Source organism: Pezoporus wallicus, unplaced genomic scaffold (assembly GCF_028554395.1).
Source record: "Pezoporus wallicus isolate ANWC-B61680 ecotype Strahan unplaced genomic scaffold, APGP_CSIRO_Pwel_v1 contig_14547, whole genome shotgun sequence".
In the NCBI taxonomy this organism is placed as follows: Eukaryota; Metazoa; Chordata; class Aves; order Psittaciformes; family Psittacidae; genus Pezoporus; species Pezoporus wallicus.
Window position 1 is genome coordinate 403,768 of NW_026639781.1, and position 14,909 is coordinate 418,676.

The following is a 14,909-nucleotide window of genomic DNA, read 5'->3' on the forward strand; positions in this document are numbered from 1 at the left end:
TAACGTGAGAAACTTGTACAGTCGGTGTCTCCTGCACCGAAAAGGTCAAAACAAGCTTTCAGAGACCCTGCGCACACAAAGGGGAGGCTGCACGAGGAGAGCTGTGGAACACAGCACGCTATTATCCCGGTGTCCCACTAAAGCCATGTGATTCCTTTGGACAGCTCACCGCCAACAGCCACATCATTACAGCACTAAATAGAGGCTCCAGCAGAACAGAACAGCACGAGAAAAATGTCTTCTGCAAACTGCAACTGGGGTTGTTTATAAGGGAGTTACCAACAAAACTTCACTGCTCGGTTTCAGCAACCAAACTGCACAATGAGAAGGGATTATTATAACTGAGTCATGTAATAATCACAGAAAAATCCATCCATTGCTCAGGGAAACTTAAACCTCGCCTTATGCTCTTCATTTAATCAAATGTATTTCAAGAGCAGAAGATAAGCACCAGCATGTCTGTTCTAGAATCTGAAGCTTTACTAACTTAAAAGAAATCATAGAATTATTTAGCTTGAAAAATACCTTTAAGATTATGGAGTTCACCATTAACAGAACAGTTTTAATACTTGGCTAAGATGCAAGACTACTAACATGAGTACTTTAGAAGAAAACCTCCAAGCCATGGTAAACTGCACATTAGGTTAAGCAAATATTTGTAATACGTAACTTTTCTGCAGCCTACCACCAAGCATGACTTCCAATCCATCTATGCTGAAGACTTAATCCTAGAATGACGGGGGTTGGAAGGGAGCTTAAAGCTCATCCAGCTTCAATGCCCTGCCACGGGCAGGGACCCCTTCCACTAGAGTAGCTTGCTCCAAGCCCCTGTGTCCAACCTGCCCTTGAACACTGCCAGGGATGGGGCAGCCACAGCTTCTCTGGGCACCCTGTGCCAGCGCCTCAACACCCTCACAGGGAAGAGCTTCTGCCTCAGAGCTCATCTCAGTCTCCCCTCTGACAGGTTAAAGCCATTCCCCTTGGCCTGTCCCTACATCCCTTGTCCCAAGCCCCTCTCCAGCTTTCCTGCAGCCCCTTCAGGCACTGGAGCTGCTCTCAGGTCTCCCCTTCAGGAGCCTTCTCTTCTCCAGGCTGCCCCAGCCCAGCTCTCTCAGCCTGGCTCCAGAGCAGAGCTGCTCCAGCCCTTGCAGCATCTCCATGGCCTCGCTCCAGCAGCTCCAGGTCCCTCTTGTGCTGCTGCCCCAGAGCTGGATCAGGGCTGCAGGGGGGGGTCTCCCCAGAGCACAGCAGAGGGGCAGGATCCCCTCCCTGAGCTGCTGCTCACGCTCTGGGGGTGCAGCCCAGCACAGAGGGGGTTCTGGGCTCAAGCGCTCACTGAAGCCAGGTCATGGGGAGTTTCTCACTGACCAACACCCCAAGTCCTTCTCCTCAGGATTGTTCTCAGTGATCTGATCCTGATACACCGTGGTCTCTCAAGCAAGGGATTCCCATCCTGTTTCTCTACTCCCTTGCACCCTCACTACAGACTTACTTCTTCACCTCCACTTCAGCACATTAATTTTAGAAGAGTAATAGAAAACTTAATTTTAGAAGAGTAGTGGAAAATACCCATGAATAAATCTAAGAGGGCAGGAGAAGCATTACCAGCACACACAACCGTATCAGTCTCTGACATGACTTGTTTCTGAAGCCAAGCACCCCAAGAGCTTCCACATAAAACCCAGTACACAAGACTTGAGCTGATTTCAAGGTTCTTCCTCTACGTCTTCAGTTGCACTACAGGAATGCCTATTCTTCCACAGATAACTGTATTCCCCCTTCCTTCCCCTTGCCTTACCCCTAATTCTAGGATAAAAACAGGGAAGAAATGAGAACACAGGAGACTTCCAGGGCTGATAAAAATATTAGTACAGATGAAGACTTTGGGGTGTTAGGGAAAAAAAGGAAGAAGAAAGCGCACAATAAACCAGATCTGCAATTTGCTTCTAGTCAATGACACAGTAACAAAGGAGTGTAATTCTATATAGTTCAGGCTTGGCAGCACCTTTAAGAAGGTGGCACAGAGGCATGCTCTAATATACACCAGCACCATGTTAAAAATACATTTGTATTTCGATGGTGCTCAGGACATTTCACTTGTAATCTCTCACCTCCTACTGCAGAGAAGGACTCAACAAAACACAGACACCTTGCCAGCAGTCTGGCAGCTGAGCAGACAAGTAGTTACAGCAGAGATTTAAAGCCATAATAAGCTCTAACGCTAAGCTGTCGGAAAGTACAGGCAAACTTCTGTGGTATGATTTGCCTTTCTATTTTCTATAAACACCTAATGAAAGCTTTCATGAATGTCCTTTGGAGGCTGCCAAGTTCAACTAGCACATTATCTCAGCTGATGCACATGACTATATGGAAGATTCTTGCATCACAGCTCTAAGAAGTAATTTAGCAGGCTTTTAACTACAGGAACACTTTCCCATGTAGGGTGTAGGTTATTTCTGTATAGAACTGCCTTATGACTTCATGGCAGTGTGTTACGAAGAGGAAAACCTGGATGTTTTGAGCACTGTTGTTGCGCTCTGGTTCTCCTGCTCTCCGAACGGAGCAGGAATTCTTCGGCACTGGAACACAGACACTCATGTTGAATCTGTGGCCTTCAGGTTGAGTTCCACTAAACAGACTCCGAGTTCTCTCATGAAGAGGGGTTTGCACAGTAAGCCGGTATGAAGCTGAGCATTACTCTGGAGAGCAAATCAAGGATGTCTGCCTGAATTCCACAGTTGGGAATAAAAAATCCCAGTTAAACTGATAGACTTTCTAAAGGATTGCTTTCAGGAATGCATCAGACTAGACAGCATGTGCTGCATTTGGCCTAGCTGGTGATCCTAGAAGAAAAGGAAATATGTCACTAGCACAGTGCAAAATGATCAGCACCATTTTTAACACCTACTGAGCTCTACTAAGACATAATCCAAACCTTGTTTTCAACAGATATTCCAATCTTTTCTCATTTCAGTATTCAGGCCAATCATCCATTTTGGGGGAAAACCTGATCCACTTCTATAGAGAAATACTGAACCACGTAATTAAATGTACAATTAGCTAAGCTCAGCTGCTAGAAAGTAACCTGCATCAAGTTCAAAACATCGGTATTTTAAGATCCTCTCTCATAAAAGGTCTTCATCTGACCTAATGTTTTCATGAGGAAATGCTTTCTGTATGTAGCCATCCTCTTCGCTAGCCATGTGGCAACCACCCTGCTGTTACCACTTCAAACTCGTTCTGAAAGGCTCCAATAAACTCTGGTGATAATAGATCAGGATTACTCTTCTGTGGACAGGAACCAGAGAGGCTGTGGATGTATTACCACACCATTCCCATTCACTTCTGCATTTCTTCGGCCTGAAATGCCAAGAATAATTGCAAGTTGTGGTTGAAGTCCTCACCGCTCTCCTTCCCTTGCCTTTAGGTGTATCTCCATCTGCTCTCCTTCTTCCTCCACATCCTTTAAGAGCCAGCATCAAAGCTGAGAGCTAGAAGTCATCTTAATCTCTGCCCCAATACTTTTATTGAACCTAGTAAAGATCAATGAAACTGTCTACTGAAATGAGATAATGCCTATCTGCTTCCAGGAGTCAGGAAGGCAGCTGGGATACGTACCTACTGTGTAGCAGTCTCCCAGTAGAGCTCCTATGTATCCATTATCTTATCTACATTTTAAGAGTTTTATTACCTTTGTAAAGGCAAATATATAAAGTGTAGCTTTTATGTGCAGTATCAAGAGTCTAAGAACACAAGTATTGACAAAGGGTAACAGATAAACTATTCTTCAAGGGTTTCTATGACACTTGAGGAAATACCCGGCGCTCCTCATATGCTCCTTCCAGAACTATAAGAATGCTCACTCTGCTTAAGCTGCTTTAATCACTTTTAGTACAGTGGACAGAACAATATCGTTTAGTATTTCTAGTTAATTCTGGTGCCTAGCCTTGACAGCACTGCCATTAAACCACAGTACTGTGCCATTGAGATGGCAGTGAATTAATAAAGAGGACAGCCCAGGAGGATGTAAACCTCAAGATTAGGCATTTATAAATATTTGCACAAAGGCAGCTCAGTCTTAAATCCACACAAACATAATGGTTGTTTTGCTGTCTTGGTTGCATCAAATCCCGAGAACATCCTTGTTCAGTACCTGAATCCACAGGCAAACAATGAAAAAACCCCAGCAACTGAGGAACTGACCCATACTGGATATTAAGCACAGGCTTACTGAAGCCCCTGGGAGGGAGGAAGCTCAGTTTGGCCACTGCTGCAAAGAAAGTTGAAGTTGCTCAGTTTTCCACAAACAAACCCAGTTTTAAGGCAAACACTGCACATGTTTATAGGGGAAAGGTGGCACAAACCACTGGCAATGGCAACCCTGTGCTATGTATGGAAGTGAAGTGATAGGCAGCAGAACAGTTCCAAACTCGGGTTTAATGCAAAAGGCCAGTGAAAAGGAACAGGGTGACTGAGGCAGTGACCTCACTGCCTGCCTTTTTTTTGACTGCCCTGCAATTACAGGAGAGCTAGGCTGAGCCATGGACCCAAAGCCCACCCAAGCCACACCTCACCACAGGGAATAAACCCTTGCCCCTGGGTCTAGAGCGGTATCCCATTGTGAATTTTATAGGAGAAAGATCAAACCCAGTAATTATGCTTCACTGATCACTGCAGAAAGAACAAAGCTGTGCAATATGTGAAAACAGGATGACACCTCTTTCCAGGCTGCAACAAAATGACACAGGGTCAGAGTCTGGACGCCTACTGCAGGATACCCACAGCAATAGGACCCACCTTGACATGGCAAGTGCGATGCTCCTATGACCACCTATACAAAACAATAACTAGAGAAGACAGTAAATTCCTTCCAGCCATTGAAACTCAACAGGGAAAAGTCTGACTGCATTGCATATAAATGGATAGAAGTAGCTAATGCCCAAAAGGAGAAGAGAAGCTATGAAAGAAAACAGGTTTATTCACAGATTCATCACAAGCTACCACCAGAAGCTTGCTGTCCTTCAGGGACAGTTACCACAACATGAGCTTCCTTACATCCCATAGCCATTCTTGAAAGGCTAAAACTCTGTACAGCAGCTCTGTGAGCTGGACTTCATTCCCAGGGTCACTTTGTCCCATTTAACAAGCAAAGCTGGTCTCCCACTGACAAGTGGCAGTTCCACACTCTGGTTAAGAATACAGATCAGTGGAAAAACATTTTCCAGGGCATTAAGGAGCTCTTAAGTGCTTTGCACTCCCTTTTTCTCCCTTCCTTTAAACAACAGAAAAACAAACCACACACACATAAAGACCCAGAGAGGCTTCAAAACTGCATGGATGACAGAGCCAGTGAGAGGTGAGGCGCTGCTGGTATAGGCATTTGGGGGAATAGAAGAGAACCCAGAGTGCCCAATGCTCCAGCAGATGGTCAGTGCCTCACTGAAAAGTTTAGAAAGGGAAATAAAAGATTTGATCTGGGGGTTTTGGTATCTGCAAGAGGGGGATTTCCTTGTGACAATTCTAATTACGACAGCTTTTTGAAATATGACACATTTTTGTTAAAATATTCCCACTCTGATTCAGTGTTAATGCACTCGTGCCATTCTACAGGATTAGGTAAAATTACACCAATACCCAGTGCTCTTTTTAACTCCATTTGACTTGTCAAGGTTTTACTTCTAATACTGAACAGACATGGGCCTGCTAAGTTTAAATTGTGTTCTCTGTGCAGAGAAAGCTTCATTTAAATAAAATATAAGAAATGCCATAGTGCTTTCTTTCCCCTCAGAGACATGCAGCCAATTTGTACTTGTAAAAATCACCAACAGAAATACGTTTTCCATTGAAACCCCTGATTTGGAATAAATACTGAGCCAGGATCCCTTTGATCTCCAATTCCAGCATGAGTCACTTGGACTAAACACATCTACTGTATTTAAGAGCAAAGGGGGATCCAATCCTCTTAGACAGCATCACTTCCTTCATCATCTCTGTTCTCTGTGTTCATGTGCCATGGCAAATGAGTAACTTTTCTCACCCACATGAGAGGACCAGGTTAATTCCTCCTCCTTTTAGTCCAGGGTCTGTGAGCTGCCGTGCCTTTCAACCAGCGTTGCTCTCTGCTTACAGATACAAACCCCTATACACTTCAAAGCAAACAAAACTGGGTTTGCAATGCAGTGGTACCTGCGTACCGATAACCACACAACAGAGAACTTGATCTGAGGTTTACCTGCTCACAAAGGCTTTGCAATTTCTATGCAGACGCCTAAAACCATGTCAAATCAAAACATTTGGCTTGTGCTTGGCCCCAAGAGATTTGTGAAGTTACACATGGAATTCAGGGTCAGGCTGCAACGCCAAGGTTTGCTTTTGGTTGTATTTCAGTGCAAATTCAGACTAAATCCACCAAAATTAGCATCAGATTGAAGATGGGATCCCCATTACTAAACAGCAGCAATCCAAGCCCGCCATCTGATCACACATGGCTAAAATCCTTTTCTAAAGCAATGCATGGTGGTTTCCAGACAGAAAAAGCCAAAACAAAGACCACTGGACGTTTCTCCAGTGAGAACACGCTGCAAAAGGCAGCAGTGGCCTTACTTTTGAAGCCATGACACAGAAAGCAGACGTGAGTAGGTTCAGTCTCAAAGCCTACTTGGAAGGGAACTCAAATTAACAAATCTGGGGTAAGTGGGATACAAAAGGTCCAGCAGAATGCTTCCAAAGTGAGTCCAGTAACCAGCAAGTCACACGTAGATGAGTTAAAGTGTGGAAATGCTTGAACAAAAGCCTGAAGAGATGCATCATCACTGATTCACTTTCGCACAGTAGCAATGCAACCAGTCCATGTTCTGTGTCATTAACAAGCAGGATGCATCATTAATGGGCACAGAGCACCATTCTCTCCCAGCTCCCTGATGCTCTTGCTATTGAAGTAGATCCAGAGGCAGAGTTGATGTCATCTTTGTACATGGATCAACATCAGTCACTAACTACAGTCACTCAACCCCAAAGCAAGAGATTTTAACAGTATATTTGAAATGCAGTGATCTATCAGTGTGCTCAAGCTATTGCCATGCTACAGTGATCTTATTTTTACCCCCTGTTCTAAACACATCATAAAGCAGAGGCAGGTTCCTTCAGATGCAAAGTGGGATGTAAATGCATAAGAACTCGAGTAAAAGGTGACAAGGATGATACCAGTGGAGAACACTCACACAAAACGAAACTGGAGACTAACACACGTGGAAAACACCCTGTAGAAGCCAGGTGTATGGTGGGGGAGCACAGAAGAGAGTTTGAAACCTGGTTTAAAAGCACAGCCACGCACTATACAGTTTCCCTGTGTCTTGCTTACTAAGCACAATCAGTCTTGTCCCATTTATTACTTAGCAGTTCTGGGAACAAGATGATTTTTAGCTTGGAGAGGTCACAAGGCTACAGTTAGACTGAACAGCACAGACATACATAGTATTAAGTTTTTAAACTTCCCTTTTAAAAGGCCAACCTGGAAGAAATCTCTTCTTTTGTTATACAAAAAGACTGGTCTTAAACATTAAGATGGAGACTTAAACTGTACTAAACCATGAAGAACAACATCCTGTGCCTATTTCTAGCAAAATAAACCTTGTCACAGAGACGCAGACTCAGGAAGCCAACATAAGACCTGGAGAGCATCACCACAAACCTTAAACCACAAAAAAGCAGCTTTGAGCTGTACATGGGTTCAATGCTTTCTTTAGCTACAAGCCCAGCACTCAAACTCCGTTACTGCAACAGAAGCCTATGATTACAGCTGCCAAAGAGCTAGAAATAACTTGTTTCTGTGTTTGTTTTCACCTCAGCCTCAAACAGCAAGGGTCTGTAGAGATTGGTTGGGTTTGAGATCAGAGGCACCTGGGGGCTTTCACTCCCAGAGCTACTCAGTGCTTAAAGTGTGCTCTGGAAGTCTGTTTTTTTGCCTTCAGAAAGGCTAAAGCTTCCCACCCTGAGTCACAGGAGGAATGAAAAGGTAAATTCCAAACAGACACGGAAAGTCCTGTGGTCCTCTTGCCACAGAGGAAGCCGTCCTTTGAAGAACACAACACAGATCATGGCCCGGGTTTCACTGAAGCTCTCGCCACAAGACCCTGGTATCTTTTCTCCACCACAACCAAACTGCTTTGTCTGTGCAGTTAGTATTTTACTTGTAACTCAGAGTGAATAGCCAAAGATAAAGTTCCGAACAAAGAGCTAACTTGCACAGCTAAGACAGCTATTTCAAATCAGTCCTAACACACCTCAGCCCTCCCCAGCTGCTCCCATTACAAAGTCAGTTTAAGGCACACACAGAGATTTATCTACTTCAATCCAAATACAGCCCCAATCCCACTGTGGAGCACTGTTAGAAAGCAGGATCGAAGGGAAACGTCCTCCTCCCCTTCCAAACCTTCTCCTACATTAAGACAACCCAGAAGTCACAGTTTCTAGCTCTGCCAAGGAAATAAATACATCTGGGATCTGTTAGTGCTTCCAGGTATTCATACCATAAATGCCTGTCTCTGCAGCAGCAGTTTAGAAGCAAAGATGGCATTATCTAAAGAAAAATGCCTGACACCCAAACAAACCTGATTCTTAGAATGCTTCATCTGCAGAGCTCCAAGCAGTGCAGCTTTCCAGCCAGCAATTACAAGGGATGTATAGTTTTGTTATGCAGCCAAGCTTTTCCACATTAGACAACTTTATCTGCTCTTCACAAAGAAAACTCCCATCCTCTCAGTGCAAGTAAAAAAAGTCATTCCCAGACTGAGTCTCAGGTTTCACCAGAGCGAGCATTTACCATCAAAACTTCCCATCCTGCAAAGGGTATATCCAAAGCATCTCTAATACCAGGTTGTGCGGCTGCTTCGGAAGCAGGGAGGATGCTAAATTTCAGTGAAAAGCCACACTGAAGCAAAACTAACCCTTGAAAAGACAGAAAGAAGAGCAGAAATGCCAGAATTAAATATATATATCTATGGCTTTTCACAGAGCCTGCTTTATTACCAGCTCTGTAACCAATTGAAGCCTGGGCAGGAGTCGAACACGCTGCTTACATTCTTCTAGAGGGATAAAGAAATGATTTGGTTTTGATTGGGTCTATGTGTAACATTTGCATCTTGTTACCACTGATATTTCAGCTTTAAAGGTTTGCAGACATTCCTCCAGGGCTTCTCTTAAGCACATTTTTATGAAGTTCCCTGCTTTAAAACAACCCCAGATCCAGTTAGTTTTGACGTGTGTTTGCCTTTGACAATGATAATCTTTGTCTTTCCCAGCTGCAGCAAATTTAAGCTAATCTCTTTTTCAAGTGGACTTTATTAATCTTCCCAACAAAATACCAACCTGAGGTAAAACAATTATTTCCAGTTCAACCCTTAGTACCAGTTAAGTCTGCGCTGGAAAAGGCGACTGACATCTGGCAAACTCAATATCTGCACCAATTAAGCGCAATTGTGAAACCATAATATACAAATCTATTCAAGTGTTCCCCCTAAGGCTCCCCCCAGACAGAGGAGCTGCCTCCTTGCAGCTAAAAGGGGAAAAAAAAAACCCAGAAGGGAGAACAGGGACTGACTGCAGAAGGTTTTTACCAAGTCAGCAGCCTCGCGCTGGCCACACGCAGCAGCGTTTTGACTGGCATAACACACAGCGATGAGCTTCCATCTTCCAGATCTCCCTGCGAGGCTGGAAGGGAAGGAATGGAATCGCCTCTCCTCAGGTCTGAGCCCTGTCCTTAGCACCACAGCCTGACACAGGCTGCGTTCTGTGCCGTGAACAAGCAGGACACAGTCCATGCGCACTGTGCGTCCTGCCTTAGCCAAAGGCAGGCTGTCGGCGCTTCACCTCGCTGAGCAGTGGAGCCTGACTAATTGGGGGCAGGAAAAAGCACGTTTGTTTTCCCCTTTTCCCATAAGCAGATTTCAACACCCGGGTGCACGCTTGGCCACAGGAACACAGGGCATCCCCTGTCATGCTGCAGAGGCCCATTCAGCCCTGCTGCCTGGAGAAGGACCCCAAAGCACGCACGTACCAAGGACAGGACTTACATAATGACAGATCATGCTGGTTTCACAGTCCCAGATGCTCTTCAGAAAGCTGCTTTTTCTTCTAAATACACTAAACAGACCCAAAGGCCCTCACAGGGCAGCAACACTGCCACGTGCCTGCGATTAAACCTGCTTATTCCCCTCCTGTGAAGCTGGTTACCCAGGGATGGAGGGAGAGATAGATCCAAGATTCCAACACTGGTCATGTAAAACCCCACAATTGTTCCATCTCACCTCAAGGGAGGTGAAGCAGAACAGTATCTTAGGTTTTTTCTCTCCAGTTGTGTTTCAGCTAACAAAATCTGACCCTTCCCTCCATTCCCAGGTAACTGAGATCCCTGAGAAGGATTTTTCCTGAGCTAGTTTGATGGCAGAGGAAGTGGACAATTTTACCTTTGCTTATTAGAAGTGTAATACCAGCTCAAAAGTTAGGAAGGATGTGGGATCAGATCTGGACAAAAGCTCTTTTAAATCCTACCATAGTTTGGAAAAACCTAAAGGAAATTAATTTTTAGCTCAGTTTTTCCTTATAAATCTCCTCCAATTGCTTATTCCCACAGCGAAAATCATAATCCACATACGTAAAGTCCTGATCATCACTAAAACATATTGTAAGATTAAGACAACACGTTAAGTAGAAAAATTCTCCATATTATATATCATTTGTGTAAAATAACATTATCTGGGGGAGAAGGAAAGGCTTTTTGGTCTGAACTATCTGCTGAGCTCCTTAGAGGGAACACTTTCCCACTTGTACTTCAGATACAAACAAAAGCCTGGCTAAAATATGATTGAGTTGCTCTCTGATGATGCACTCTTATACATTCTAGACCTCGGAGCTCCAGTTTCTTGTGTTAGGATGTCCAAGACAAATAATTTGTGGGAATGGAACAAAAGAGCTGAACATGTGTTTCTAAAGTGAAGCCACTGGTAATTCCTGAAACAGCACAGGCCAAATTTCATTGGAAAGAGTCTCTTCTACCATCTTCTACTGTTCTTTTTAAGAGTAGCAGTAAAGCTACCTTTAAAAGCAAGGACACAAAAGGGATTATTTCACCTCTGAGTCCAACCACTGCATTTTTTCAATTCAGAAGTATGACAGCAATGAGTTTGTGTCTTCAGCAACCAGACACATCACCTACGAGCTATAGGGCTTTGAAAGGAGCTCTTCACTTGAGCGGTATTCACTGACTCGCAGTGTAATCATCTGCCTGGTGTTTTCCTGGTAGCCAAATGCTTCAAACAAGCAGCATTTACCAGCTGTGACCTCCTTAACCAAGGGGTCATCCTGGAAAGGAAGAAAAGCCTCCACTGTTTTAGGAAATACATGTTAACACATCACTGTCTGCTTAAGCATTCCTGCAGATGGAGTTGGGGGCCTCTTGGTCAGGTTACGAGGCCCGATGTCTTCCAGAAGCAAACTGGTTATTTTCTTGGTGTGAAAGAGCAGCTACAGTATCTAAACCACTTCTAGTACCTCTGGCAAACTGTTTCTGACACAAAGCTACCTGCCATTGCACAGGGCACCCCGGTGGTCCCACCAGGCAAAGGGGCTGCCCATCCATTCCATCTTGGGATGATCACCAGTCTGTGCTGGAAACTCGTGCACACGCCAAACTTTCTGCAGGCCCCAACACCACCATCACGAGATGGGCACAAGGTTTATTCTCCACTTGGGACTCATTTCCCTAAACACAACTTGATCATCAAAGGCTTCACAGCAAGATAAGGCAACCCCAAAGGGCCTATTTATATACAAAACCATGCCATGACAGATAGTCCCTTCCCTGCAAAAACAAACCAGAAAACATCAGTACCAATCTTTACAGGTCTGCTGACAAACACTACAACACCCCATTAGCTGGTGATAATGAAAGCAAATTGACTAATCTACTTCAACTGCAGGAATTCAATTTGAACCAGCACACGATTACACCACAAGCATGCAGAAGTGTGCTCAAGGCCACAAATGGAAAAGCCAAGCTACCCCAAAGGAGCTTAATGTATGATGTCCATCTGATGGCTGAAGGTCAAGAGTGGAATCATCACTCCAATTCCATAGTAATGAACTGCAGATACAATGCTAGTGTTGATAAGCGTTAATCAAGTCTTTCTGTCAAGCATCAGGAGGAAAACCTGTTTCAAGAGCAGGAAGGGTGGTGAGGATGAGGCTTACCATTGCCTACAAAGAGGTCCCACTGAACTGATGTGGTTTTGGAATGACCTGGAGTGTGCACACAGTCACACCTGAGTACAGACTCTGGGGTGAAAAGCTGCTGTACACAAGCAGGAGAGACAGAACCAGCCACGTACCAATTTAAATGGCCCCTAAGTCTCCTCTTCCCTAAGAGGAAAAATAAATCACATAGCCATTAAAAAGCAGAAACATCCCCAACTTCTGGTGACGTAACCCCCACCCAACACCTATCATCTTCCTCAACCAAGCCACCACCAAGTACAACTTCCTCTGAAGCACCACTACTCCCATCTCCTTGGTACCAACCATAACAAACACAACCACGATGGCATCTACTATTCCAGACCAACAAAAAGAGAAGCCAACTTCTTTTTTCCATCCAGATTCAAGAGGTGCTCCAGCCATTAGGAACAGAGCAGTAAAGGCACACAAGCTTTAAGAGATGCACTGAGAATAGGCAATACCTTAGTTGAGAAACAGGCCAGAAATTACTACTGGGACAGATACGCCTGCCTAAAAATCTCTCTAAATCGTGTTAATTCACAAGAGGAGGTGTGTTATAAAGAGTTCTGTTCTAAAAACTGGTGACTGGAGGTATGCAAAGAGCACACTGCAGTCCTGCTACCCTGGACAGAAGAAATTCAGCTACGCTTCACAGGCCACAGAGCTGGGAAACGCTGCTGCCTCCCAAAGCAGAAAGCAAGGATGACATTTGTTCTGCATCAAAAACCACAAGACCGGGCAAAGAGGAAGCACATTTTAAGCCTAAAGATGCAAAATTCCAGCTGGGAGTGCCCACACCAGCCCCAAAGGACAAGCAGCTCCTCCACAATGCAGGAATCTCGCTGCAGAATCCCAACTACCTTTCCCCCCACCCTCCTTCCTCTGGCCTCCATCTCTGCCACACTACGCTGAGCAAATACAGCAACCCAAAGGGGACACTATCCATCACCGGGGGCGGGGGGGGGGGGAAGAACACCATTTGAAAGCCCAGGGCTTCCCAACAGGCTCGGAGAAGCCTCCAGCCGAGCAGGGCTTTACAAAGGCTGGCGTTAGGGCTTTTGTGTTCACCAATTCCGAGGAACACCTCCGAGTGCAACCCTTCCCCTGCAGTATTTGCAACCCGAATATTGCAGCACTGAGCTAATTTTGGGGAGCTGGCACACGAAAGAGACTCCTGGAGTAATCAGATCAGAAAACGAAGGCAGGCTAAATTTAGGAGGAACTATGCAATGCAATATTAATAACAGATTTTTTCTCTTTTCCAAAACGGATTTTTTGTCCAATTTTCCTATTTTTTTGTTGTTAAACCGAGCTGACAACGCTCCTTTAGAGACCAAACCTCTCCAGGGAAGGATCCTACAATTCTCCTGTCTCCAAGCTCAGGTACAGCCCCCCTTAAGGAAGGGCCTCCCCATAGCCCTCGGGGCATCCTCCCCAGGGATGGAGCCCTGCGGGAGAGGGGACATCAGCCGCACGTCCGCAGGGGTCTCCCTACGCCCCCCACACACTCCCTCCGCCCCCAGGAGGGGCTCTCCCGTTTCCCCGCACTGCAGGAGCGGGCGGCTCGCATCCCCCCCCCCGCTCCTTCCCCGCAGGCTCAGGGCCCCCCCCAGCCGCTCACTTTCTCTTGTACTCGTCCCGCTCCCGCTTGACTTTGGCCAGCACGTTGTAGAGGGCGCGGATCTCGGGGGTGATGGTGTCGATCTGCACCCCGACGCCGTCCGGATGGATCCAGGAGACCCCGGGCCCTTGCACCGTCTCCAAGCCGCCGCCTCCGGTGCGCCGCACCTGGGTGTAGCTCCAGATAGTACCGGGTAACCGGCTGTAGTGAGGCGGCGAAGCCAGGGGCCCTGCGCCCAGCCCGTGCCCGGGGCCCGGCGGCGGCAGCAGCGGGGATGCACCGGAGTCGGTCTGCACGGCCTGGTCGCGGGAGAAGGTCTTGTAGCGCAGGCGGCGGTCGCGCTCGCTCTGCTGGGCCGCCAGCTGCTTCTCCAGCAGCCGGTTGCGCCGCTCCAGCTCGTGGACCTTGGCCAGGAAGCAGCGGAACCGCACGTTGAGCCCCTTCAGCAGGTGGATGTTGGAGCCCAGGTCGTTACGAAGAGCCGCGGTTACCGGCGGGCCGCCCCCCGTCGCCGCAGCCGTGCTCCCGGGGCCGCCGGCAGCGCCGGGCCCCAGCGGGCAGGAGGCGGCGGCGGCGCCGGGGGCGAAGGCTCGGGCCATCTCCCCGAATAGCAGCGAGTTCATGGCCCGGCGGCCGCCGCAGCCCCTGAGGTGAGGTGAGGCGAGGTGATGGCGGGGGGCCGCGGCCGGAAGCGGCGGGGTAGCGGCCGCTGAGGCGGAGGGGCCGCGGCGGGAGCAGGTTCTGAAGGGGGAAGCGGAGACCGGGACAAGAACCGGCACCGGCACCGCCTCCTCCTCGCACTCCTATGGGCGCCGGCGCCGCCGCTGCCCGGGCTCTGAGCGGCCGCCGGTACGGGGCGGGCCCGGCTCCGCCTCACCGCGGCCCCAGCGCCACAGGCTGCGGGCAGCGCTGCCGCCAGGCCCCGCCCCTTACCTCAGCATCGCCCCGCCCACCCCGACCAGACCCCGCCCACTATAACCCCGTAGCCACGCCTCCGCTATAAGCCACGCCCCGTGGG

The 14,909-nt window shown here is 47.2% G+C and overlaps 1 protein-coding gene across 2 annotated transcripts in view; it reads right to left on the reverse strand.

Annotated features, from left to right (window-relative positions):
* Nucleotides 1–14,529, reverse strand: part of IFFO2 (intermediate filament family orphan 2) — a 40,380-nt gene extending 25,851 nt beyond the window's left edge. The window contains exon 1 of one of the 2 annotated variants that reach the window (XM_057416244.1): nucleotides 13,892–14,529. In XM_057416244.1, coding sequence (XP_057272227.1) covers nucleotides 13,892–14,514 — 623 coding nt within the window. In that variant the 5' untranslated portion in view covers nucleotides 14,515–14,529. The remainder of the gene's footprint in view (nucleotides 1–13,891) is intronic. The other variant, XM_057416245.1, reaches the window with a different exon arrangement.
* Between the last annotated feature and the right edge of the window lie 380 nt (nucleotides 14,530–14,909).